This window comes from Enhydra lutris, unplaced genomic scaffold (genome assembly GCF_002288905.1).
Source record: "Enhydra lutris kenyoni isolate GAN:26980312 unplaced genomic scaffold, ASM228890v2 scaffoldscaffold34, whole genome shotgun sequence".
NCBI lineage: Eukaryota > Metazoa > Chordata > Mammalia > Carnivora > Mustelidae > Enhydra > Enhydra lutris.
The window spans coordinates 29,387,739-29,414,540 of NW_019154118.1; the positions used below are offsets into that span (position 1 = coordinate 29,387,739).

At 51.1% G+C, this 26,802-nt stretch overlaps 1 protein-coding gene across 1 annotated transcript in view; it reads left to right on the forward strand.

The window, feature by feature from the left end:
- Nucleotides 1-4,304: 4,304 nt before the first annotated feature.
- Nucleotides 4,305-26,802, forward strand: part of LOC111153920 (matrix metallopeptidase 20) — a 46,612-nt gene continuing 24,114 nt past the window's right edge. The window contains exons 1-6 of the mRNA XM_022513233.1: nucleotides 4,305-4,430; nucleotides 9,848-10,095; nucleotides 11,868-12,016; nucleotides 13,703-13,828; nucleotides 14,523-14,684; nucleotides 17,130-17,271. Of these exons, the coding sequence (XP_022368941.1) occupies nucleotides 4,305-4,430; nucleotides 9,848-10,095; nucleotides 11,868-12,016; nucleotides 13,703-13,828; nucleotides 14,523-14,684; nucleotides 17,130-17,271 (953 nt within the window). The remainder of the gene's footprint in view (nucleotides 4,431-9,847; nucleotides 10,096-11,867; nucleotides 12,017-13,702; nucleotides 13,829-14,522; nucleotides 14,685-17,129; nucleotides 17,272-26,802) is intronic.

A 26,802-nucleotide genomic window follows, 5' to 3' on the forward strand; every position in this document is an offset into this window, starting at 1 on the left:
CCTCTCCCCTCCACTCCCCCTTATCTACTGCTGAAATAAGATTTTTCTCTCACCCTAACAAAAATTTCTAAGCTTTAAAAAATTATAATATAATTATAAAATACTACATGAATGACAAGTTAAATCAATTTTTAGAAATCCGGGGTTCAAAGTGGGCTGTATTTACTGGAGGCGTCTGAAGAAAGGATGGAGGCTTTTCCAAAAAGGGGCTGAGGCCAGCTGGGGGCCAATTGCTGGACACTGGCCCCCCCGTGGGGCAGTCTTCCAGGCTGGGACTGAACTCCTTGGAAATCCATAAATTTAATTCCTTGGGAAAGCTAGATTATTAGAGAATGAAATATAAAAACCAGAAAAACAATTGGATTGTTTGCAATGAGAAAGAGCATCACCAGTCAGAGCGCTGGGTCTGCTTGCTCATGTTCTGTGGGGCAAACAAGACTCCACAGGAGCCCTAGGGGGCCCAGCAGGCTGCTGGCCAGCCCCTGAGGGCAAGGGCACAGGCTTTGAGCTCCAGCAGGTCTGGGTGAAAATCCTGGAGACAACACTTCAGTTGAAAAGTGAGATATCTTGGACACCTGGGCGGCTCAGTCGGTAAAGCCGCTGCCTTCGGCTCAGGTCATGATTCCAGGGTCCTGGGATCAAGTCCCACATCGGGCTCCTTGCTCAGTGGGGAGCCTGCTTCTCTCTCCGACACTGCCTGCCTCTCTGTCCACTTATGCACACGTTCTCTCTCTCTCTCTGACAAATAAATAAATAAATAAAATCTTTAAAAAAAAAAAAAGAAAGAAAGAAAAATGAGATATTTTAAAGTTGTTGGTGGTTGATTCCATGTCTGGCATATAATATGGGTTTAATAAAAGTTCTGACCCCTTAGGGGAGGGCTACACCCCTCTATTTAATTCCTTATATGGGCTGATTTGAAACGTATCCTCTGAGGACAGTCTTGTTTCTCTTCTTCCTGATTTTGTCATTCAGTCACTCATTCAGGCATTCATCCATGCACAAGCGCTGGGAGCACCTGTTTTGTGCCAGACTCTGTCCTAAGTACTAGGGATAATGCAGCGGACAGAACAGACCCTGATCCTCACGGAAATCTCATCCTAGCGGTAAAGGACAGACAACAGGCGCCTAAACCTACAGTATGCCGACACACACATTTAATGACCTAATGCTCTACTTTTTCCACAATGGTTATCTTAATCAATGCTCAGTTCGATGAACAATAGTATCTTAGAAGTAAGAAAATGTCTTATATTCATTTTTTATTAACACATCACAATATTTCTGGGACAGTTTTGCAATTCGTGGCCAAAAGTAATTCTGGAGTTTCCCGTCTGTGACCTGAACTGAGTGCTGAGCACCCATGAGCTCCTTGAAACTTCTCAACATCCTTCTGAGATAGGTTTCGTCCTGCATGTGTCGAAGCAGGAGGCATTTCGGGAGGCTTCCCAGATTGTGGGGGACATTTTCCGGTTGAGTTTTGATGTGTTCTTTGGTCGCCCAGCACAGATTCCTTCTCTGGGAGATACTCCCAGAGCGCCAAGGGAATGAGGCAAAGACTGTGAGAACCAGGAGCCCGGCTGCAGTGGCCTGAGCCGCTCAGTGGGAAAACTCCAGTGATAAGAAGCCGGGGCCCCAGAAACATCTCTCTTGGTTTTGGTTTCTACCACCCTTGGTCCCACTGGTTCTCCCAGCCTGGTGCTGTCTGGGCTACCTCATTTTTTTTTTTTCCAAAAAGGGGCACCTGGGGGGCTCAGTGAAGCATCTGTCTTCAGCTCAGGTCATGATCTCAGGGTCCTGGGATCGAGTCCACGTCGGGCTCCCTGCTCAGTGGGGAGCCTGCTTCCCTCTCTCCCATTGTTCCTCCTCCTGCTCCTTCTCTCTCACTCAAATAAATAAAACTGGGGGGGAAAAAGGTTTCTTTTAAATTAGCCAAAACTGCATTTCACAGCTCAAAACGCCAACAGCTAACACATCTAGAAAGGTCGGGTCAATGTTTGATTCTAGGTCTGTGTAAATACAGTCTGTGCATCTCGTTGAAGTAAGACAAGTAGGCGGTCATCCTCAGCCCATCACGGGCACCTCAGCACCGTCTCAGAAACAAAAACATGGGACTGAATCAGCGGGGACTTGGCAAGAAGTAGCTCTGCGTGGAGCACTTAATCCTGTCATTTAAAACCTTTCTTCCTGTGTCTTAGTAGCACGTGGAAACTTCTGGAAAGTCTGCAGGAGCCTCTGCTTGGAGGCTCCCCACCTCCTGTCCCGTGTGGACTATTTTTCTGCAGATACGACTCACTCTGCTGTCTTCTGTGATAGAGCCTCTCATTTCACATCCTTCCAGTCCCGGACTGGCTTTGATAGGATCTCTGCGGGTTGGAACCATCTGGATTTAAATTTAGATTTAATATAAGAAAGACAGAAAGAAAGCAGACTTTGCTTCCTTGTAAAGAAGAAGAGAATCGGGAAAAGGAAACACCTAGTGGGAAATTATCAGCCGGGGCTTGTCATTCTGTTTTGAAAGCTCAAGGATGTTGCTTCACACCGGCCTTGCGGTGAAACTCGCTCCCACTAATGTGTAAGTGACGTCTGAGTTGTCCGTCGCCAGCCTCTGCAGTTTCCGCACACTGCGATTGAGGAGAGAGACAGGGAGAGACCGGGAGAGAGAGGTCACTACAGGAATAACCTCGAATCGAGTCTAAGTGAGAAGGCAAGTCATTTACACATTTTCATGGCTTAACAAGTATTAGTAATAAATTGTTTGCAACAAACTTCACAAATGACGTTCAAACACACAGTGTGTCACCACTAAATACCGCGGCTCCGGATGGCAGGGCGGTACTGAGTGCTTTCTGCGTCTGGAATATTCCCGGCACTGTTTGTACACTGTTTCGCTCGTCCCGGCCCTCACGATGCCACTTGCTCAGCCGGTGCAGTGTTTTCCAGCTTCGCCGTGCACCAGCGTTACCCGGAAGGCTCGTGAAAACACAGACCGCTGCGCCGCCTTCAGTAAGTCCGGGTGGGGCTGAGAATGAGCTTTTCCAAGACGTCCTCAGGGAACGCTGATGCTGCGGGTGCAGGAACCACACTCTGGGAACCCCTGATCGAGTCAACCCTTTATCCACTCAAAGGGCATTTCTTCAGACCTGCTGGGGACCGAAGTCAGGAGCTCAGTCCAACATCGTCCCGTAGGAGCGGGAGTCCGCTGAGCCCCGTGCTCGGGGCTCTCTTCTGACCTGATGTACTCCTTTATGAAAATCAAACCGAGCAGGTATCTTCCCCCATTTTACAGATGAAAATACCACAGCCAAAAGAGACCAAGTAACCTGCCCCGAGTCCTGGGGACAGATGTCAGAACGGGGATTTGAATATGTCTGCTAGATGCCAAGTGGTCATCAGACACCGCGCGGCACGCCCGGCTTGTGCCACAGCACTGAGGAGCTCACACGCCCGACTGCTGTCCGTCATTGTAGATTGAAACACACGCACCTACACACAAAACCCATGTTCAGAGAGGTTACGTGACCTGCCCAAAGTCACAGAGTGAGGAAGTTCTTAAAACTGCATCTGCCTTTGGTGCCAAAGTGCTTTTCCCACTGTAAAAACCATTTCTCCGCGCTCTCTCTATATGGAGACCTGTCTTAATCAGAGCCGGGGCAGACGGGGAGCCCAGGAAACCAGAGTGCTCCCTTCCAGTTGACTGCGATGCATCTCGTGCGTTAGCTTGTTCTAGGCTCTTCTGACAGCTGGGAGCCTACGTCCCACCCTGAGTCCACATAGGCTAAGGCAATGTTTCCCGGATGATTCAGGATCCTGCTCGAAGCTGAGGAACACCCGAGAGGACGCAGCAGATTCCCGCGGTCCACTGAATTTGGGGGGAAGGGACCGGATTGCCAGGGAGGAATTAAACCGTATTCTAATCACGGACCTCTTATGTGCTCAGAGTGGAAGAAAGCCCCACACCGAGACTCACCAACGTTCCCATCGGATTGGGTTAAAAATAATCAAGTTCACCCCAATCTGTGTAAGCAGCTGACCAACCTCACGAAAACTCAGTGTTTTTCTGCTCTGGGGACTTGGTAAATCGCAAGGAATGAAGCTTTTCCCCCGACTCCTGTGCACCCTGCTGTTACCCGTCACCAGGCGGAGAAGCGAGCTGTGTAATTACCTTTTGAGACATGAGTCATCCTTGCTCCAGGGGCCCAGACCTGCAGGAGGCTATAAAAGCAGCTCGAGGGCCAAGGGCAGACGCACACGGTCGGTCGGCCTCGCCCGGGCTGATCGCATCCCCGAGCTGCCCCGAGGAGATGAAGGTGCTCCCCGCACCGGGCCTGGCTCTGCTGCTCCTCACGGCCCTCGAGCTGTCTGCCACCGCCCCCTCCCTGTCTGCAGCCACCCCCAGGACCTCACGGAACAACTACCACCTTGCACAGGTTTGTGAGTTTTTACACAATTCCTCCGCCCGGGCCGGAAAACCTACAAGGGTATAATGAGAAAACAAGGAAAAATCCGTTACTGTTTTGAGACCCCTCTGAGAGGCCTGGAGCTGAGGAGAGACTGCACCCCCAGACAGCTAGGACCCGTGTCAGGTGCATGTGGGGGTGCACGAGGCAACAGAATAAACCAGCCTCCAGGTAGCGAGTTTCCTACTGAAACTGAAGCAACTTGCAAAACCCATGCAAGGCAGAAACACCAAGTATCAGACGGCAAGTGTCGGCGGGAACCAGGGCAGGAAAACAGCCCCCGAGGCGTAAGTCCCACCCTTGCAAGGCGGGTCGTCAGTGAGACATTAAGTGTCTGGCGGCCACCAGAGAGAGGTCCTGGGTTCACACGTTGGAAAACGGCCCCAGCGTTCAGCGCCAGCTCGATCCCAGTCCAACGTGAACCGTTTGTCCCAGGCGCCTACCCGCTCTGCCCAAGAGCCATTCCTCTCTAGACATGTTCCCAAGGACCTTACTCATGGCCACTTTCTGTATGTTCCTCTCTGAAGGTCTCTCTGAACTGGTTGGGAAGGATGTGATACAAATAATTCACGTTAGAGTTTTTGCAACAATTATGTGACTCCACGTGATTCAATGTTTATTTGCTTCCAAGCGTTTGTGGCGTTTAAGGGAAGGTGACAATGTCATCTAAAGAAACCTCCCCAGGGACGCCCAGCCTGCTCTGTCAGCAGAGCGTGTGACTCTTGATCTCAGGGCTGGGGGCTCAAGCCCCGTGTTGGGTATAGGGTTACATTAAAATCTGGGGGAAAGCGTCTGACCATGGAACTCCCAATGTTCGGGGATGTGTGCGGGTGAGACGTGTTTGGGTGAGACGTGTTTGGGCTGGGACCTAACGGCTGTCTGTCGACTGTGCCGCAGGCTTTCCTGCCCGGCACGCTCCACCGGTGCACACGCACACACCGACTACTTGCACACCCATCCACGCTCATTAGTCGGCACCCCCCCACCAGTCATTAAACATTTCGAATCGGCCCTGCTTATGAACGAGGTAGCGGATGCCAAGAGCAGAGCTCTGAACCTGACCTTCTGACTACAGCCCACTGCCAGGCAAACTAAATTCGCGGTAACATATCTCAGAATTCGGGGTCTACTTCAAACTGTGACTTTTGTGGGTACCCTGTAGCTCTGGGTCCCTTCTCCTGAAGTGTAATTTTCCCTCACCTGGCGTCACGCCGCTCTGACTCAGAGGCTAGAGTCGCTGGGACCTCCGGAAGGAGGGTGATGCTGAGGCCGTGACCCACATGAGGGCGTCAGAGACTGTGATTCCTGTCCGGGTCCAGACAAACCACAGTCACAGGGTCAAACCGGCCTCGCATTCTCGTCCATATATCAGCTGTGTCTACACCGCAGAGGCGGAGGATGGCGGAACTGAAAATACTTACGAGCGCCCTTCACAGCAAAAAGTAGCTGAGCCCTGAGCAGTCTATGCAGGAAAGAGACAGAAAGTCTCGGGAAAGATAGGCTTGCTAGCAGCGTTTGGAAAGCCTGAAGTGGCCTTGGGATGCTGGGGGTCCCTGACGACTTCTGCTCCAAACTAAGTCCACTCTCCTCGGGCTCCCTTACAACCTGCTCAGAAAGACCCTGCTCTGAGGACCAGGGGAGCTTGGCAAACTGCATCTTCTCCCGCAGCAGCCCCAGTCACCAGCCCCGGGCAGGAAAAAGGCATCCCCTTGAGCAAGCTAGCATGATCTGAGCAAACAGCTAGAGTGGGTCCCAGTGACAAGAAAGAATTCTCGTCCCACCCCGTGGTTTATAGGAATTCAGCAGCCACCACCATCTGCCTTGAGTGGTTTCTCTTCTGCTCCACTTTGGTTCCATTGTGGTTTTCTTTAGTTCCTGTAGGTGCAAGTCTAGCTTGTCCATTCAGGATTTTTCTACTTTTTGAGGTAGGCTTGGGTGCCTATGTATTTCCCCCTTAGGACCAACTTTGCCATATCCCATGGGTTTTGAACTGAAGTGTTTTCGTTCTCATTGGTTTCCATGAATTGTTTAAATTCTTCTTTGATTTCCTGGTTGATCCAAACTTTCTTTAGCAGGATGCTTTTTAACTTCCAAGCGTTTGAGTTCCTTCCAAATTTGGTCTTTCGATCGAGTTCTAGTTTCGAGGCATTGTCGTCTGATACCGTGCAGGGAATAATCTGTCTTTTGATATTGGCTGAGACCTGATTTGGTATTTGTGACACAGTATGTGGTCTATTTTGGGAAAAGTTCCATGTGCACTCGAGAAGAATGAGTATTCTGTTGTTTTAGGGTGGAATGTTCTGTGAGTATCTACAAAGTCCAATGTGTCGTTCAGAGCTCTTGTTTTTGTGTTGTTGATCTTCTATTTAGTTGATCTGTCCAGTGCTGAGAGAGGAGCGTTAAAATCTCCTAATGTTAATGTATTCTTGTCTGATTCTTTATTTCGGTTAGCAGCTGGCTTATGTAGGTGGCTGCTCCCGTGTTGGGGCGTAGATATTTACAATTGTTAGGTCTTCTTGGTGGACAGACCCTTTAAGAATAAAACAGTGTCCCTCTGGATCTGTTATTGAAGTCCTCGTTTTAAATTCTAGTTTGCCCAACATGAGAATTGTTATCCAGCTTTCTTTTGAGGCACATTAGCATGAAAACTGGTTCTCCAGCCCTTCACTGTCAGTCTGGAGGTGTCTTTAGGTTCACCAAAGGCAAGTGAAACAAAAGCGAAAATGAACTTTTGGGACTTCATCAAGATCAAAAGCTTCTGCACAGCAACGGAAACAGTCAACAAAACAAAGAGGCAATCCGTGGAATAGGAGAAGATATTCACAAGTGACACTACAGACAAAGGGCTGATATCCAAGATCCATAAAGAACTCCTCAAACTCAAGACACACAAAACAGATAATCATGTCAAAAAATGGGCAGAAGACATGAACAGACACTTCTCTAAAAAAGACATACAAATGGCTATCAGACACATGAAAAAATGTTCAAAATCACTAGCCATCAGGGAGATTCAAATCAAAACCATAATGTAATACCACCTCAGACCAGTCAGAATGGCTAAAATTAACAAGACAAGAAACAACCAGTATTGGTGAGGATGCAGAGAAAGGGGAACCTCCTACACTGTTGGTGGGAACGCAAGCTGGTGTGGCCACTGTGGGAAACAGTGTGGAGATTCCTTAGGACGTTAAGCTAGAGCTTCCCTATGACCCTGCAATTGCACTACTGGGTATTTACCCCAAAGATGGTGATGTAGTGAAAAGAAGGGCCACCTGCACCCCAGTGTTCATAGCAGCAATGGCTGCAATTGCCAAACTGTGGAAACGCCTAAATGTCCTTCAACAGACGAATGGATAAAGAAGATGTGGTTCATATGTACAGTGGAGTATGATGCCTCCATCAGAAAGGATGAATACCCACCGTTTGCATCAAGATGGATAGAACTGGAGGGGCTTATGCTGAATGAAATAAGCCAAGCAAAGAAAGATAATTATCATATGGTCCCACTCATATGTGGATTGTAAGTGATTGCAAGGAGGACCATAGGGGAAGGAAAGGAAATTCAAAGGGGGAGAAATCAGAGAGGGAGGGGAGCCATGAGAAACTATAGACCCCGAGAAACAATGTGGGGGTTTCAGAGGGGAGACCGGAGGGTGGAGAGGGTAACGTGGTGATGGGTATTGAGGAGGGCACGTGCTGTGATGAGCACTGGATGTCATACGTAAGTACCGAATCACTGAACGCTGCATCAAGGAGTAATTAGGAACTATACAGTGGCTAACTGAACATAGTAAAAGTAAATAAATAAAATAAAATAAATGAAAAATAAAATCTTAAAAAATAAAAAAAGATTCTTGCAAGGAACCACCACCAGGGAAGTGAGTTTCCCCAGCCAGCGGGGCGGAGGGTGAGGATAAGCTGACATCCCCCCCAGGAGCACCTTGTCCAAACAAGCCAGCGCACCTCACTCCTTTCATTGCTTCCTGAACAACTACAGTCCATGTTCACAGCAGAAAACTTTGGGATCTAGGAAAGGACGAAAAGTAAGTCGTCACCCATAGTATGACAGCCCAGAGGTAAACAGGTCTGGTACGGACCTATTTCTTTTCCTTTCCATTACCGATGTTACTCGTGTTCATACAAATTCCATGCATATGTTTATTATCAGTAGATCAATTGACATCAATTTCAATGTTAATTTGCATATTAACCTTATATTTGCATACATGTGTAACAAACAGGAGTTTAATACGTACACATTATAGTGTTTCATTTTTTTTTGGAATTATGCTTATAATCTGTACAAAGACTTTACCTCTATATTGTCATTCTACTGAGTGTGTTTTTCCATGCCATTAAATATTCTTCAAAAATGGGATCTTAGAGGCCTAGTGTTGCTTCATATGAATATGTAATGATATACCCAACAAATCTGCTACGGTTAGACAGGGAGCTGTCAGTGCTTTATGATTTATGTATGTAAATATGCACATAGAGCAGAAATCCTACACATAATTTATATAGAAAATAACTAAATATACAGTTCCTGTGATAGATGAACATTTACGCGCACTAAGTAAATGCCTCATGTATAATATATAAATATAAAATTTTACGTAAAATAAAACATACATACAATTCTTCAGCTGTTCCGTGTTTCCCTGAAATACGGCGGACGGTGGAAGTCCCCTGGCCAGCAGCAGGCACTGGCTCTCACCCCACCCAGGAAGTCCTAGAAAAGTGTCTTGAATGATAAATTTAGAGGTTTGAAGCCTTAATGTGCATGTGAAAAGCTTATAATCTATGGGTAATTTTATTTGCCTCGGGGGGACAAAGGGCCAGCCACGGAATCTGCCCTGGGAAGGCAGGCTCAAGCCCACAGTCCGCTCACTGAGCGATGGAAAGCCAGCAGGGAGCGGAATGGGCTGTCTGCCTTTGGATAAGATGAGAGGCGGCAACAGTGGGGCTCTGAGCGTTAAAATCCTATCCACCCTGCATAATGTACAGGGAAAACATGGTACCGGTGACTGTCTTCTTGGGAGATACACGAGTCTTGGTTTTGCAAATTGGGTCAAGGTTTCAATGACAAACGCTCTGTGGGGAAAGTGTTCACATTAATTTCCTTCCATTACTTTTTCCTCTTAGAATAACCAGTCCTTTTAGGAAAGCTATAAAATGCAAATGAGTAAAAAAAAAGAAACCATACAATCCCCACCACCCAGACATAACCATTGTCGGTAACGCTGAATGTCTCTTTCGAAGCTTTCCTGAGCCAAGTAGATCTAATTTTTTTCAAAGATGGGGATATGCGGTCCCGGCTCTTTGTAGCTTGTTAGGTGAGCGCGGGTCTCTCGCAGTTGTGTCAGCCTGCCTCTCCATTCCAGGACTATCTTGACAAGTATTACACCAGGGAGGCAGGGCCCCAGGTCGGCGAGATGGGGGCAGCAGGAGGCAGAGCCCTGGTCAAGAAGATCAAGGAGCTGCAAGCCTTCTTCGGCCTCCGCGTCACCGGGAAGCTGGACCGGCCCACGATGGACGTCATCAAGAGGCCTCGCTGCGGAGTTCCCGACGTGGCAAACTATCGCCTCTTCCCAGGTGAACCCAAATGGAAAAAAAATTCTTTGACATACAGGTAATGAGATGGAGTCTTTCCAAAGTCAGAGAGAAACACCCTCTCTCCTTTTCTCTTCCTTTAGAAATATCCTCCTTCGATCCGTATAAAAATCCTGACTCATCACCACCGTGAGGAAGACTTTTTAGGGCTAAGCTTTAGACGGGGACATTGGAGGACTCGTTACAAAATATCTCAGGGTTTTTCCAACGGCTGGCCATTTCGGGCACAACAAGTAATTTTATCAATTAGAGGCAACACATTTGTCTTAAAGAAGAATAACCGAGTTTAGATACTGACCTGACAACACCGGCCAGTTTCCTTAAAACAAGGTCCTCAATCAGAAGGAAACAAGAAAGCTCACCTATTAAAAAGCAATTGTTTTATCAATTCCAAAAATAATTTTTTGACGATTTATTAAATGCCTACTCTAGACATTCGAGTTTGGAGATACAAAGGTGAGTCAATCCCATTCCCTGACCCTCACGGCCCTTTTTGGGAGACACACAAGCAAACAGATCTTTGCAGCTCCCATGACAGGTGTGAGTCTGCCGGTCCAAGCAGAGAACTGTCGTCGCACCCAGAGGGGGCGCAGGGAACCACTGCTGAGCCAGCTGGCCTCCTTCCTGGGGGCCCCCGTCCACCTGCGGGTCGGCTTGGAGGCAGGCTGCACACCTGGGCCTCGCACCTGCTGGACAGATGTGGCCTCGCAAACGGGCAGCCTGCACCTGCATTTTTGCCCCGGGCCTGGCTAACAGCAAGGATTCTCCCAGGGCAAGACGAGTCCAGGTGTGCCGCGGGCTGGCCCAGTGGGCAGGTGCTGCCCAGGGCAGCTGAGAGCCAGGCCCGGCGTGGGGCCAGAGTCTGTTCTTCGGATGACCACATGGGGCCGAGACCGGGGGCCGGGGTGAGGCGGGGCTGTTCCCGCAGTCCCCACAGGGCGGTGCTGGAGCTCACTCCTCCCGCTCCCAGAAGGCGGCCTCCACCTGTCTGGGATTTTGCACCCAGTTGTCAACCGCCCCAGACCCCTACAGGCTGGTGGCTGAACAGAGCCATTATTAAAAATTAAGCTCTACATACCTGCAATTAAACAAATTATATTTATACACCAGTTATTACATATTACATTCTGGATGTTATATGGAATTAAAAATAAACGGCCATCCAACGTTGCTTCCGTCACTGTCGCACACGTACCTGGGATCTGTGTTCATGAGGCCGTTTGCATTTCATGCTACGGTGGGGGGCCCTGTGCTGCTGCTCATGTCTTCCCAGCTGTCCCCACGGGGGGGGGGCGGTGGGTGGCTTGAAATTTTCCCCCGTGAGAGCGCTTACAGTGTGGGAATTACAAAGCCCTCACTTGAGAAGTTTTGGCCACAGACCCTGTCCTTACAAGGTCCCAGCTCAGCAGGGTGGGGGGGTCCCGAGTCCCCGCGGTCAGTCCAGCGAGGGTCCACAGCCCCGGAGCAGAGCGCCGGGGGCTCCTCTCCGCCCTGCTTGGGCGGCAACCGGCCTGAGTCCCTAAGGCGGCAGGCTCTGAACAGGGTCATCACTCTGCTGCGCCCAGGAAGGTTAAAATCCGGGGTTAGTACCACAACAAGGAGAATCAACCTGTTTCAGTGGCAGGTGATTCCCAGGAGCAAATACGAAAGCAAAACAACATGACCGTTGGGGAGAAAAATGCCCGCATGGTAGACCCCCGCTCCCCTGCCGCGCGTCCCACCACCTCAGGGCCGGGACGCCTTCGGGCCCAGCGCTCACTGAGAGGAAACCGCGTCCTTCTGTTTCCGCAGAATATCCAAATACACACCTTCCATGCCCTCGGCGGAGGTGGACAAAGCCGTGGAGATGGCCTTGCAGGCCTGGAGCAGCGCCGTGCCGCTGAGTTTCGTCAGGGTGAACGCAGGCGAGGCCGATATCATGATATCGTTTGAAACTGGAGGTACGGGGGCCATTCTCGGACTTTTGTCCTGACCCACAGGAGACAAGCCCTGACGTGTTTCCTTCTACAGCCTTTAATGCGAGCAGTCCCCAGGATCCTCTTCCACACAGAGTGATGGGTGGAGGCCAAGGTCATGGCAAGGTCATGGGTATGTCCGGCCTGGACACAGGACCCTGGGAAGTTCTCAGCATGTCCCACTGTGCTGGATGGGGCAGGAGAGGGGCTCTGCTCTCACTGTGCTGTCCCTTCAGAGACAAAGTCGTCCCATTTAGCTTCCCTGTTGGCTAGGAGGCCAGCGGACCTCATCCCCATGGCACCGCTCCCTGCCGCACACCCCCTTCCGTATCCACCAGGAGCCCCCACCAGAGGAAGTCCACGCCACAGTGGCCCTGGCCACATTCCCCCCGTGGCAGGGGTCAAGAGATCAGCGTTGCTGTCTCGTCCACACCCTCTGGAGTCCCCAGGCCTCCCCCACCTCCCCCACCTCTGCACCCATCCTCGCCCTGGTAAGGCGTGGAGGCCTAACTGGGCACAGGGTGTGGGGGTGGGCTCTGAGCCTCTTTCAGAGCAGCCTGTCCAGGGAGCTCAGCTCAGCTCTTCTCAGCTTCCAAGTAGCCAAGGTGAGCGAGCACGCCCGCCTCCTCCCTCCACAGACACCGTGGCCAAGGGTCCCTGTTCCTTCAGGTCTCGACCTTCAGGGAGTCTCAGGTCCTGGGACGTACATGTTGGGGGTGGGGGGGGCAAGGGAGGGAAGGTGATGCAGGTCCTGGGTGTGAACGCTTCAGGGTGGCCCTGCGTGTGACCTGGCCCGTGTCGGGTTCTCTTCCCCGCAAGGCTTCTACAACATGCCTCATTATGTTCTCTCTCCTCCTCTATCAAATATCTAATAAGCCGTTAGTTAAATATAAGTGAAAACAGAAACATGGAAATCTCTACAGGTTAGGATTTTAGGGACACCTTTACTGCTTGCATGAGCTGATACAGGAAAGCATATCGAAATGCCCAAGGAAACTTCTCCTGGAAACCTCCCTGCATCGTCTTGCCCAGTAGAAACGGAGGGAACACGTTTGCCCCATTCACTGCTTGTCACTCTCTTAGCTGCTCCGGACTCGAGCACGCAGCCCGCCCGCACGTGCACATCCCAGCCTGTCGGGCTGCTTCCCACTCCTTCTGTAAGACGTCTGCAGGACGTAGACATTGCAATGAAAACAGTCACAAAAGAGCATTTTTTCTATTTTTAATGCTAATGATCTTTGAAAGGCCCAATATCCCTCCTAATTTTTCTTTTTTTTTTTTAAGGATTTTTATTTTTATTTATTTGACGGAGATCACAAGCAGGCAGAGAGGCAGAGAGAGAGAGACGGGGAAGCAGGCTCCCCGCTGAGCAGAGAGCCCGATGCGGGGCTCGATCCCATGACCCTGGGATCAGGACCTGAGCTGAAGGCAGAGTCTTAACCCTCTGAGCCACCCAGGCGCCCTCCTCCTAATTTTTCAGTGGATGATTACTGGTTGACATGTGAGCTTCTTATAAAAAATGAGTATTGGAAAGTAAATCTTGAATGAGAAGTGTCAACGCTATTTAAAAAAAAAAAAGAAAAGAAAAAATGTGTCCCTTCCCTGTAATGTGAAGCCCCCAAAATTGCCAGGAGGACTGACTGCTGTTGGTGTCTCTCTCCACCCGTTTAGATCACGGGGATTCCTATCCGTTCGATGGCCCTCGGGGGACTCTTGCCCACGCGTTTGCACCTGGGGAAGGTCTGGGAGGCGATACCCATTTCGACAATGCTGAGAAGTGGACTATGGGAATGAATGGTATATATGCACAATTCACCATAACCTGGAAAATACTGTACCTTCTTCTGGGCCTCCACCATGAAACCCTGAGGTTCAACGTCCCAAGCCACTCTTTAACTAGGGAGGCTGGCTAGGAAAACAAGTAAGCCAAAAATCCAAAAGGGAACACCATAAGGGAAAAGACCCCCCTCCCATGTGCCATACACTTGTCTGAGCTCTGGTTCCTGCCTGCGATCTCGAGGAGGACCGAGCCCTCCCCGGCACGGCTCTCTTTTTCTTTCTGTAGCATTTACTGTCTCTTACTTGTACTTGGAAGTGGGCTCTGTTCCAAGATGACTGGGGGGAATCTGTGCTCTCCAGAGCAGTGTGACGGGAATGGGTTTTAAAGTCCCAGGATCTCATGCCCGTCTGATCCATGTCTCACAGCCCCTGGTGGCTGTAATCAGGCCCTTTTGGATCCCGGGCTGCTGACAAGGAACGAAATGGATTGGTTGACATTTCCAGCCTTCCCCACTCCGAAGCCCCTTCTAGATGAGGTGGGGAGCACCAGGGAATCCTCAGCACCAGAATAACCCACCAGCCTCTGAAGAATCTGGTCAGGAAAAGAAAACAAGTTCACTGTGATTGGGGCATCCGTTCTCCTGTGAAGACGGAAGACACTGAAAACAAAACCCCGAGTGGAGGTTGTCTTTCTCTGTCTCCTCTCCTGTAGGTTTCAACTTATTCACCGTGGCTGCCCACGAATTCGGCCATGCCCTGGGCCTGGCCCACTCCACAGATCCGTCAGCACTAATGTACCCGACATATAAGTACCAGCATCCCTACGGATTCCACCTGCCCAAGGACGACGTGAAAGGGATCCAGGCCTTGTACGGTATGCGCACGCCCTCCCTCAGCTGCTCACCGTGAGAGCCACAGGCACTCAGTCTCCCACTTAGAGAAAGTGTCCGTTCCCGGGAGTCACCTGCACAGGTAGAGGTCAAGCTCAGGACCATAGCCGCACCTGTGCCCTTTTAGGAAGAGCTGATTTCCAGAAGGGAATACAGCACATTGGTTCCTCAAGTGCCAAAGAAAATGCCATCATCTGTCCGGGTTTTGGGGGCTTTTGTTTTGTTTTGTTTTGTTGAGCGAGGGTCCAGATTTAGGTAGTGGGAGAAGATGGGTGTGTTTCGTAGTTCCTACATATGGTTCTTGCCCATCTGCAGATCATTGACCTTATCTTCCTAAAAACTGCAAGGGCTATGCTAAGACCCAGACTGCCGGCCGCATAGGCAGCCTGCGCCTTGCCACACGGCGCCATGGGATTCACTGTCTCACCCCGTGTTTCCCCCCGGGACAGCTGGGAGAGTTGAGGCTCAAACACAGAAGCGTCCCAGATAGTCCAGATGCTCTCAGGAGTTAGCATTCTTCCCGAGGTGATAAAGAGGTATTAGGAGCTCTAGACCCTGCCTTCCTCACCACAAAGACAGACCCACGAAGTCCTGAGAGGGAATCCCGGAGTGCTCTTAGACCTTGACGCTTTTGCTTTCACGGATCAAAGGCAGACGGCTCTAGGAAGCAGACCTTTCCCTTAGCCTCAGAGGCTGGTTCCTCTGCCTTTGCCTGTCAGAGGCTCTCGGCATCCTCTCAGCCCAGGAAGGGATGCGGAGAACCGGGCTGGCCCATCTTCCTGAGCTTGGCCAGCCTGCCTGGGGACGGGCACACACCTCTGCAGACAGCTCCTGAGCCATGGGAGACCTGTGTCATCCAGGGAAGTGTTCAGCCGGCTCTACCCACCTCAGAGACAGGGTCCATGGCAGCTCCGTCCCTCCTCTGAGTGACGGAAACAAAGGTTGTGAATGCCTCCATTGTGCAGACTTGGCTCCAGAGAAAGGGTGGCTGGGTTCCAAGGCGAAGCAATCCCCGTGGGCCACTGAGAGGGACCGAACCCCAGAGCCTGCGTGCCCCTTCCAGATCCTTCCACACAGAAGGTCACCACCGTGCTGAAGGCCATGGTCACAGAGTCAGGGGACAGAAGCATTTGTTTTGACGTGGCCATTTCTGTACAGGTGACCAGAATGCATGAGCATGGTGTGATGTGGCCGGGGAGCAGACATGTCCCCCACCCAGGGCCACCCTGCCACCTCTGGCCCTTTAGCAGGTGGCTTGGCTCATAGGGAGTGTTCAAAGACTGGCAGCACATTCCTGACCTGGCCGCCTTCCAGTTTCTGATCCTTTCCCAAAGCCTCACCCCATTGCTGACCCTGTGCCACCCCAGGGCTTACCCATCTCTCTCTCACGGGTCCTTCCCTGTGCCTCAGTCCCTCTGCGCACCATGGGGACTTGCTCAAGGGCAGGGAGCCACCAGCGCCAACAGCTCAGCCAGCCCCAGCTCCCCTCCTGCAGAAGACATATTGTCTCCAAGAGCACGGAGTGGGACAAAGCCCCCAGCAGCTCTCCCTAAGCCACAGGCCCCCACTTTATGGAAGGATCTAGCAGAAGGTGCCCTGAGCCAGCACGCCACTCTGGGGGACCTTCTTGCCATAAGGACGACTCAGCCTTTCCTGGGCGCCTGATAAAAGGCTTATCGTGCAGGGTGCCCGGAAGTAGAGGAAAATTATAGGAAAACACACGGGGAAGTTATCTTATTGAGAACAAAGAATTTAACTACCAAGAAATAATAATTAAAAAAAAAAAAAAAAAGAAGTGGCAACTTTTAAAGAATAAAAAAGTTAAGGGATGCCTGGGTGGCTCAGAGGGTTAAGCCTCTGCCTTCGGCTCAGGTCATGATCCCAGGGTCCATGGATCGAGTCCCGCATCGGGGGGGTCCCTGCTCAGCGGGGAGCCTGCTTCTCCCTCTGTTGCTTCCCTTGCTTGTGCTCTCTCTCTCTGTCAAATATATTTAAAAAATCTTTTTTTAAAAAAAAAGAATAAAAAAAAGTGGCAACTATTAAAAACCATCTCTGGTTTGGAGCATCCGCAGCTGTCAGAGAAGTTAGGTGTGACGGAATAAAGGACACGATTGCTCTGACAGTCAGTATGGGCCACTTGCTCTCCCGAGGGCTTCACAGACAGGAGTTCTCACAAAGCCCACCAAGGCAGCTCCTGTCCTCCCCCCTCCCATTTACTGAGGAAGAGACGGTGGCTCAGAGAGGCTCCCGGATGTGCCCGTTTATCAGACAACCCTACAACTAGTGCAGCTGGGATTCAAATGCAGGTCCACCTGCCATAGACAGCCACGCGCCTTATCACCTGCCACACAGACCAAGGGGGTCTCTGGAGCAGAAGGGGATGTGCTAGATTCCTGGTACCATTTTGACCAAGTCACTTTGAATCCTAGGACCCCGGAAGACATTCCTGGGAAAGCCCACCGTGCCCCACGCACCCCCTCAAAGTCCATCCATCCCCGACCTCTGCGACTCCAGCTCCTCCTTTGATGCCGTGACGATGCTGGGAAAGGAGCTCCTGCTCTTCCGGGACCGGTAAGCCTCAGACACGGTACCACATCTCTCCCACCTGGATGCACGCAGCCCGCTAGGGGTCCTGTTGCCGCCACGTTTGAGGACCGTGCAGAGATGCCATCCTGTGTAGCACCAGGATGGGAGGCGCGGGTCTCCAGGGAGACACAGAACCGCCCAAACCGCCATTTGTGGGGCAGCTACCACACTCTTGGCACTGGACAGAGTGTTTTCCATATATGTGAGGTACTTCTTCTAACCCTTTTCACCGTGAAGGAGAATTTACAGATGCAGAAAGAAGCTCAGAGAGAATAAGGTACTCTCCTGAGGTAGCAGTTCCCTTGAGTGGCTGAGTTACAACATCAGCCCAGATTTATCTGAAGCCTATTTTGTCTATCACTGTATCCCTAGTGAGAGCACACAGTATATGGTCAGTAAATACTCGTCAACAGGTTAGATAGATAGATAGATAGATGGACAGACATGTGGGTGGATGGATGGGTGGTCAGAGGGATGGATGGATGGATGGTCAGACAGAGGAATGGATGGCTGGCTCGCTGGGTGGATGGATGGATGGATAGATGGATGGATGGAGAGATGGTCAGAGGGATGGATGGATGGGTGGCTGGGTGGGTGGATAGTTGATCAGAGGGATAGATGGATGGATGGATGGATGGATGGATGGATGGATGGATGGATGATCAGAGAGATGGATGGATGGGTAGGGAATTCCAAAGTCATCGCTCTGCTGAAACCCCTCTTTCTCAAGGCCCCTTGACTTTTCAGCTGTCAGCAGGCTGTCAGCCCGCCCGGGCAGGGGAGGAATACCAACGGGTTTTGGTTCTTCTGTAGCTACAGCACCTGAAGAACATCCTGAGGTTTGAGGATCTAGTTCTGTTGTTTTAAGAATGTTTCTTTTGAACTGATTAATAGAAGTTTTCATAGTTCTAGGAGTTGTAAAGGCCGGTGAGGTGGAATTGATACTTAAATTTAATGGCATAGGAGGAACGCCTGGGTGGCACAGGGGGTCAAGTGTCTGACTCTTGGTTTCAGCTCAGGTCATGATCTCAGGGTCCTGGGAAACCCCACGGAAGGCTCCATCTTCAGCAGGAAGTCTGCTTGAGATCCTCTCTCTCCCTCTCTCTCTGCCCCTTCCCCCACTCATGCTCTCTTTCTAGAAAAATTAAAAATTAAATTTAAAAAATTAAAAAATATATTGAATGGCAGAGGAGATTGACTAACTCATGATGCCAGAGAAGCTGGGATCTTTAGGGATGGTGCTGGCAGAATGGCTGTGTTTACAGCTGTGTGAGCTGATCAGCAGAAGAACTGGTTGATCTTTCTTTTTTTATAGTTATTTTTATTCTTTTTTTATTAGATTTTATTTATTTATTTGACAGACAGAGGTCACAAGTAGGCAGAGAGGCAGGCAGAGAGAGAGGGGGAAGCAGGCTCCCTGCTGAGCAGAGAGCTCCATGCGGGGCTGGATCCAGGACCCTGAGATCATGACCTGAGCCAAAGGCAGAGGCTTAACCCACTGAGCCACCCAAGCGCCCCCTGGTTGATCTTTATTAGTATGTTTATGGTCATGGTCATCACTCAGGGAAATCAAAAAGAAGTAAATTTAAGATTAGTTTAATAAGGAAAGAGGAAATATAATTTTATTAAGCCTCTCAGGTTTGAAATTAATGGGGAAGTTTGTTTTTTTTTTAAGATTTTATTTATTTATTTGACAGACAGAGAGAGATCACAGTAGGCAGAGAGGCAGCAGAGAGAGAGAGGAGGAAGCAGGCTCCCCGCTGAGCAGAGAGCCCAATGCGGGGCTCGATCCCAGGACTCTGGGACCATGACCTGAGCCGAAGGCAGAGGCTCAACCCAGTGAGCCACCCAGGCGCCCCAATGGGGAAGTTTTCATGAGAGGACAGGAAATGGTGTTTGGTGACAATGTTTTCTCATTGGGGTACGTCAACTAACAACGATGTTAGTTTTTTGTGGGCTGAACAACTGAGGAATGGTGAGAGGCCCTGAGTAGTCGTTGGGGAAAACCCAAGGAGTGTGGAAAATTCATAAAGGGGTGAAGGAGCATGAAAGTCTGTGTTTTGGGCACTGAGGTCACGTTCAAGTGCTGGAATGAGAGTGGAACGTGAGGGCAGACCGCTCGCTTCAGGTCGCACGCATCCTTGCGTGAGGATCGGTGGTTGGGGTCATGTTGTGGGAATAAAAATCCAGCAAAAATTCTTCCGGTTACAAGACACTTCCTAGAGCATTTCGGGGGGCGGTATTTGCACTGTTAGAACTCGTGTCAACTAGCAAGGTTGTCCTAGCGGTGGGAAGAGAGTAATTGTGGGACCGCAGACGGCCGCTGGGAAGCAGACTTCGCAGGGCTGGGCGCCCACCCAGACAGGACAGCTCTGCTCACCAGCCCTGAGGTCGGGTTCTCCCAACACCAAGCAATTCTCAGACTCCAGCTGGGGGTCCTACGACTCCACTCACTGCTGACGGCATCCACCCGGAGATAACCATCAGTTGACCCCGTGGGTTCAGGGCTCCATCCTACAGGACCACCCTCCGCTTCAGGTGCCAGTTCTAACCAACCAGCTGTAAATCACGTTCCCATGAACTCCTTAGGTTTGACTGCTTTACGAGCGCAGCAGACCAACTCAGGAAACCAGTTTACTCATGAGATTAAAGTGCATGAGAAAAGGATGTAACTCAGAAACGGCCAGAGGCAGAGAGACGCCCAGAACAGTGTCTGGAGAAAGGGCTCGAAGCTTCCATGCCCTCCCCAGGTGCAAACCAACCCCCCGACATCTGCCCATCCACTTGTGTTCAGCAACCCAGAAAACACCCAGAAGCCCCTTCTTTGGGGTTTTTATGGAGGCTTCGTCACAGAGGCATGACCGATTAAATCACTGTCCTTCGGCAACTGATCCAACCTCCATCCCCTCTTCCCTCCCTGAAGGGGGAGAGGTGGGTGTTGGGACCAACTCTCTAATTACCTGGTTGTGCCCTGGGGTAACCAGCGCCCCCCTACCAGGTACTTTCCGAAAGTGACCTTGTTAACATAACAAAGAATACCTTGATTCTCTCATCACCGGAAATTCCCAAGCTTTTAGCGGGCTCTGTGCCAGAAACCAGGAGGAAGACCAAATGTGTATTTCCTGTTATAAACCCCAATATCACAGATATGTTGACAGTTTTGATAATGAAGCCTGTGGAGTAGAAGTCTGTAAGAAAAGGCTGGTCTTCCAGTAATGAGGTTGTAGGAAAGGATAAAGTTTTAAGCTGCCTCGTTTTCGGATGTCTTGTTCATCATTTAAATGATCAACAACAGACCCACGGTGTATGAATAACATGGATTTAAAACATGCCCGTGAGCGGAAGTGAGGGATGCGGGGTGCGGCGGTTAGTATCATCAGTAACCATTGTTAGGACCAACCAGCTTGCGGGAAAGAAGGCGACAATCTTTCCGAAGTCATTTTGGATGAGAGTGCAAATCGCCCTAACCAGCCTGGTCCAGCAGCTAGACTGAGTGTTGATGTTGGACGAGTATTTTTTCCTGTCGCTGGGTAGAAGGGACTTAATAGAAAGACACCTGCTACAACTATTGTATTTGAATGAAGGAAAGCAGAGACTGACTTTGGGTCTTCGGTGACAAAGGGAGGTCATGGGTGAAAGCCAAGTTGGACAGGTTTCCCAGCTGCACTGAGACAAATACTCTTAGTGGAATGAGGTCACGGTCAAGGTCACATGTGCAGATTTGTTGGAGACCTTGTGCATTTGCATTAGATCACCCCTTCTCTCCGAGCCCCTGGCTCTCAGGGAGCAGGGGGCTATGCCCATGGCTGACTGCTGGAATCACTTCTTTTCTTGGAGGAAAAGGCGCACCAGCACTCATTCCCGTTCCTCCCTCGACCGGGGGCAGAATTCGTTCGCACCAGAACAGACAGATGTAGGTCAGGAACAGCATGTCTGAATACTTTTTACTCCTTTTTCTTCATTGGAAGAGTGGTCATGGGGCCCATATGGAGGGCCCAGCCCCACTGTAGGGCTGGAGATACAAAGAAGAAACACTCACCTCGCCTTTGCACACCTCAGTTACCTAAGGGAGTAAGATGTTCAAACACACGGCCATCATCCTGTGTGCTCACACAACCTCTCTGTGCACAAGGGAAGAGAGAGCAAGCTCTCAGGGCTCTCTTCTTAGAAGGATGCTAATCACATGAGACCAGAGACCCATGGCCAGGGTCTCTTCTAACCCTGGTTACACCCCACTGGTCCCACCTGAATGTCACCCTCCCATCCCTCCGGGGGGTAGGGCTTCAGCATACGAATTGGGTGAGGACACAGGCATTCAGGCCATAACAGAGTCATCACATTTTTCAACACGTATTTCCTTCCAGATTTTTCTCCTGTGTAGACAGACATAGTCTAAGTCCAGGACGGGATGAGGGATGTCCACAAAAATGGGATTTTACTAGATGCGCTGATTTATAAACTCTCTTTGCTCAGCAACAGCTCATTTTTCCATGCCGGTGAGTTTTATTTGTCATTCATTGTACAAATGCATATATTATGCCATGAGTAGATACATCATCACGTAGTCAACCAATCCCATAGTTTTGAGCATCTGCTTGAACTTGAACTCAATCTTAACAGTGGTCTGGCATCTGTTTTTCCAAAACGGACTAGAGCAGAGCCCAGAACCCAGGTTTCAGCATCAGGCTCAGGAGGTTTAATTTCAGCCGCGCTTCCTACTGAGCAGGGGACCCCAAGCGGATGCTGGGCTGAGCACACAGCGAGGGCTCGGTGAGCAGCAGACACTGTATTGAGGGCTGAGAATGGGACAATCCCAACAGCAGATCATGGTTTAGAAACAGCTTGAAGTGTTTCTTACCATTGTTTGTTTTTAAGGATTTTTATGGAGACTTTCTGATTATTGTCTTCCTTTCTATTATTACCAAAAAGTGAAGCAGAACAGAATTGGTAGGCATTGACCAGCCGCGACAGGCAAGGCGCAGAGCCGGGAGCACGATGCAAGGGGTGGGGCTGTCACCTGTCCCACGGCCCAGGCCAGCCCGGGGAGCGCTCCTTCCCTGAGAAGACACCAGGTGCCACCGTGCAGCACAGAGCTTACTCTTGGTTGAAAAGACCCAGAGGAGACCAAGAAGTCAAAGATGTGACACCCCATGAACAACTATATCTGTTTTCTTTTCTTTTTTTTTTTTTTTTTAAAGATTTTATTTATTTATTTGACAGACAGAGATCACACGTAGGCAGAGAGGCAGGCAGAGAGAGGGGGAAGCAGGCTCCCTGCCAAGCAGAGAGCCCGATGCAGGACTCGATCCCAGGACCCTGAGATCATGACCTGAGCCGAAGGCAGAGGCTTAACCCACTGAGCCACCCAGGCGCCCCTCTATCTGTTTTCTTTAAAAAACGAAAAAAATGTTTAAAAAAAAAAAACAACCCTATTATCCAAGTATGAACAATGGCTAACGTCATGGAAGGTAAAAGCAGGAACGGAGCCACCAGGGACAGGAGACGCAGACAGGAGAGGTCGGGAGGGAGGGACACAGTGACGTGAGTGTGTTCAGGCTGCACCTTCTCGCGTGGCCCGACCCTGGCAGCGGGCAGGAGGCAGGGAGTCGGGGGAGCCACCCAATCCCCACGGGCCCACGAGCCCCTCTTCCTTTTCTCTGCACTGAGGGGCTCTGATGTCCCCGGGCTTCCCTGGGAGCACGTGGTTATCACACCCTCATGAGGACTCCGTGGGGCAGGATTTCCTGCTCCCTTTGCACAAGGACACGCTCCAGAGCTCTCATCTCATTTTCGGCGGACACCGAAAATTCCCAAAGTGCTTGCGGAGTCTGGCCGGAGAACAAAGCTTTCTTTCAAGCCATAGCGACAGAGCAACCCGCAGACGGCTGGGGGAGCTTGGGGTCCGGCCCGGAGTTCCCAGCAACAGCCTGTGGAGGAGACATTCCCAGGTGTGGGCGTCATCTCCGCAGGGAGTTTACACAGCAGGATGGGGTGCGGCGCCTCTCCCGGTCCCCGTGAGACCACGGCCGCTGTCTGCTGCCCGGAACGGCACATGGATGCGTTCCAGGCTTGTGTTTGAGGACAAATGGGGGTCGCCACGCCAGGTTGAAAATGGCAGGTATCTACCGATGACAGGGACCTGGATCCGTGGGTTGAAGGCACAGACGTTCATTCTTTTCAGCAGATGGAGGATAGCACAGCCGCCCCACACTCCTCAGGCCCTTAGGGAAGATGGGAAGCACATAGCCCCTCTCAGATGCTCATGGGTTTTACCCAGTTGAATTTTACCCACAAAATCAAGAACATCACTGTCCGCAGTAGACCTCCGAGGTGTAACAGCGTTTCGCACGTGGAATTAGCATACACAGCCTATGGGTCCAGAGCCGATCCCGTCACCCATGCAGAACAGCTCGCCCGCCCTGGGACGCCCAAGACAAGAGGGGCATTTTGACTTGAAAGAACTCAGGCCTCTGGTATGCATTTGAGTTTGTGGGGAAGGCAAGGGACGGCAGGTCCTGTGCTCCAGACCCTCTCCTGCCGGTCAGGTGAACAGCCACAAGGAGAAGAACGTTCCTAGAGCGTGGAGGCATCTTGGACCTGTTGGCTAGGCTGGCCCCCTTCTGTTTTCTTCTCAGAGTATCTGTCAGCCGCTCCCGGCCCCGTCTTGAAGCCGCTCCGTACCTCCGATCAGCAGGCGGAGGAAAGCATCCGTCAGGCTACTCGGGTAGGAAAGGAGGACGGGGCCGGAAAGGGCCCTGGGGAGTCGCCAGTAGGACTTGGAAGATTTAGTGCTGGAGACAGTGAGAGGAAGAGTCACAGCAGCAGATGAGAAGTCCAGGAGGTTTGCCGGACACAGACGGGAAATCTCAGGCTTAGATGCGTGGCATTCAAGCCGAGGACAATTCTAGCAGGTTCTGTGGAAGCCGCTGGTACTCAGGGGGGGCGCTTACGGCTGGAGGCTTCGCGGGCAATGGAACCGGGGGGAAAGATCTGGGAATGGGCTCTCATAGTAATAACCGACGTTTCATGATCCCCCACGGCGTGCTGTGTGCTGTGCTCAGCGTTCTCCTGGCGCTCCTCTAATCCAGCGCCACTTCCCCCAGCTGCGGTTTTAACCCCCTTGACATCGGAGACAGAGTGCCCTAACAGAGCCCCACACAAGTCAAGGAAGAGAGGATTTTCTTCCAAAGTGATCAGTAGTGCAGGGCACTGGGGTGGCTCCGTCGGTGGGTGTGCGTCTCCTCATTTCGGCTCAGGTCGTGATCTCAGGGTCATGGGATGGAGCCCCGCATCGGGCTCCAGGCTCCGTGTGGAGAACCTTGAGGTTCTCCCTCTCCCTTTGCCCCTCCCCCTGCTCATGCTCTCGCTCTCTCGCTCTCTCTCTCTCAAAGAAACAAATGAATCTTCAAAGTGATCCATAGGGGAGAGGGACTCTGGGACCCTCAGACCGAGGCCTGAAGCAAAGGGACAGCCCGGCCAGGATGATTTACGTGTGTCCTTCCAGAGGAGTCGTGAGGAGGGGTCCAGGGCCTGGGGAGTGAAACAGCCCGAGAGCAGGAGGAGGGTGCGGGAGGAAATGGTGATGCAGACCGCTGACCTGGCAGTCGTGTTAGTAACAGCAAGGTCCGCAAAGACCACAGCTGGCACGGGCAGCCGTGTCTGGGAGGAGTTTCCAAGCCTGGAAACTACCCAGACCTGTTGGGAGACAGGAGTAGGAGCTGGTGGAGAAACAGAAATGCGGGGGGTCTGCGGAAGGAGGGACAGGACATCAGCCCCTCCTTCTCCCGGACAGGACAGTTCTGCGGGGTCCACGGGTTTGAGCAGAGCCCGCACAACTGAGGGGGCCGTCATGCTCCTTCAGTCTCCCGGGGACGTGTCTCTTCTGGTTGTGAGACTGCGTCGTGAAGTCAGCAAGCGGCACGGTGCTTACTTAGCCTGAGTCCAGGTTATGTATGAGAACTCAGACCAAGAGGCAGGAGGCGTGTCACCAGCCCTGCTCTGCTGTCACCTCCTCTGGACTCCCTGGCTGGGCTGGGGCCCTTTCCAGATCATGGCTTGCTGGCATGGGCACCCACAGGCTCCTCCCGTGGGATGAACAATGTGGCACACGAGGCTCTGACGACTTTTAAGCGCCGTCTACACATGGGTCTTTGATTCTATAAGCCGTGTTCTTCCGGGGCTCAGTGAGGTGAACGGTACATGCTTGATTTCTCAGCCTCCAAAGCCTTCTGATGTAGCAGACCTGGTGAGTGGAGCCCCAGGACGAGGCCGTTTCAGCCAAGGATGTGAGTGTACTTCAGAGTTTCTAGTGATGAGAACTTCATGTCAGCGAAGCAAATTCAGAAAGAAACTTTGTTCCCCTGATAAACTCTAAGATGTATCCATCACCAATCGATACATCTGTAGAGGGAAAACATGTGTGTTTCTACAGTGTCTACCAGTTACTGTTGAGAGGACTGAGAGCTTACAAGACACCCTCAGGTACATTGTCACAATTCATCCTTTGAAGGATTGGCATCCGTGTTATTAGAATTCTCGCTTTTATGTGATGGAAGGAAACTGAGTCTGAAAAATTGAGTGACTCACACGAGGTCACACACCCAATGATAAAACCAGGTTTCAAGCTCTCAGTGGGAGAGAAGCAGCAATTCCATTGCAAACATCAAAAGCAGAAGGAGATCCCTCCTCCCCCTGAAACAAGTCAAGGAGAGTCAAGGGTTGAAGACGATGAATGAGGAAGGTCCCCACTCAGCTCCTGCTGAATCCCCCGACGGTCCAGCAACGAGGAGGTGACAGGCTCCTTACCCAGGTCGGGGTGAAGTGGGTCGGGCCCCACACAGGAAGAACAGAAGTTCGGCAACTGAGGGTCCCGTCCCCAGGTGTGCCAGGTGCCCCGTAAGCCAGAGGACAGAAAGACAGATCATGAGGACCCTGCCCCCGGTGAAGGCTACCAGCGAGCTCATCTCCAAGTTGAATTAGCTGCTGTTCTTTGAGAAAAGGGAATGAAAATTGCAGAGGCTGTGAATATCGGTGATCTCATGAGTTCCTCTCACTCCCTGGCACCCATTCACTTAGCCAACAAGTATTTATTGAGCTCTGACTGTGTACCAGGCACAGCGTTGGCTCCTGCAAGCCTGAGATAAACCACACCGCTAAATACACCATCCACGGGCATCTACTGTCAATGATTGCCATTGTTCCGTCCTCCTTATCAAGATCAGGTGACAGACCGCTGATAAAGCCTCCGCCTCCTTCCGAGACCAGTTCGCCCACACCCTGGAGCTGCTCCTTCCCGGCGAAGTCGCCGGCGAGGTCGCAGATCAGTTCTCTTTTCGTTTATGTTTCAAACCCACGTGCAGACGCATGAAGAGGGTCTTGCTCTCCTCAGGGTTTGAGTCCATCGTAGCCCATTTACGTGTGTCATCTCCGCTCCGAGTCTGTAAGCCCTCCGGCTGTGCGCCCCACGTTCCACTACCCACTGTTGGTGTCAGAAGGTTCAGGATCACAGTTTCTTCT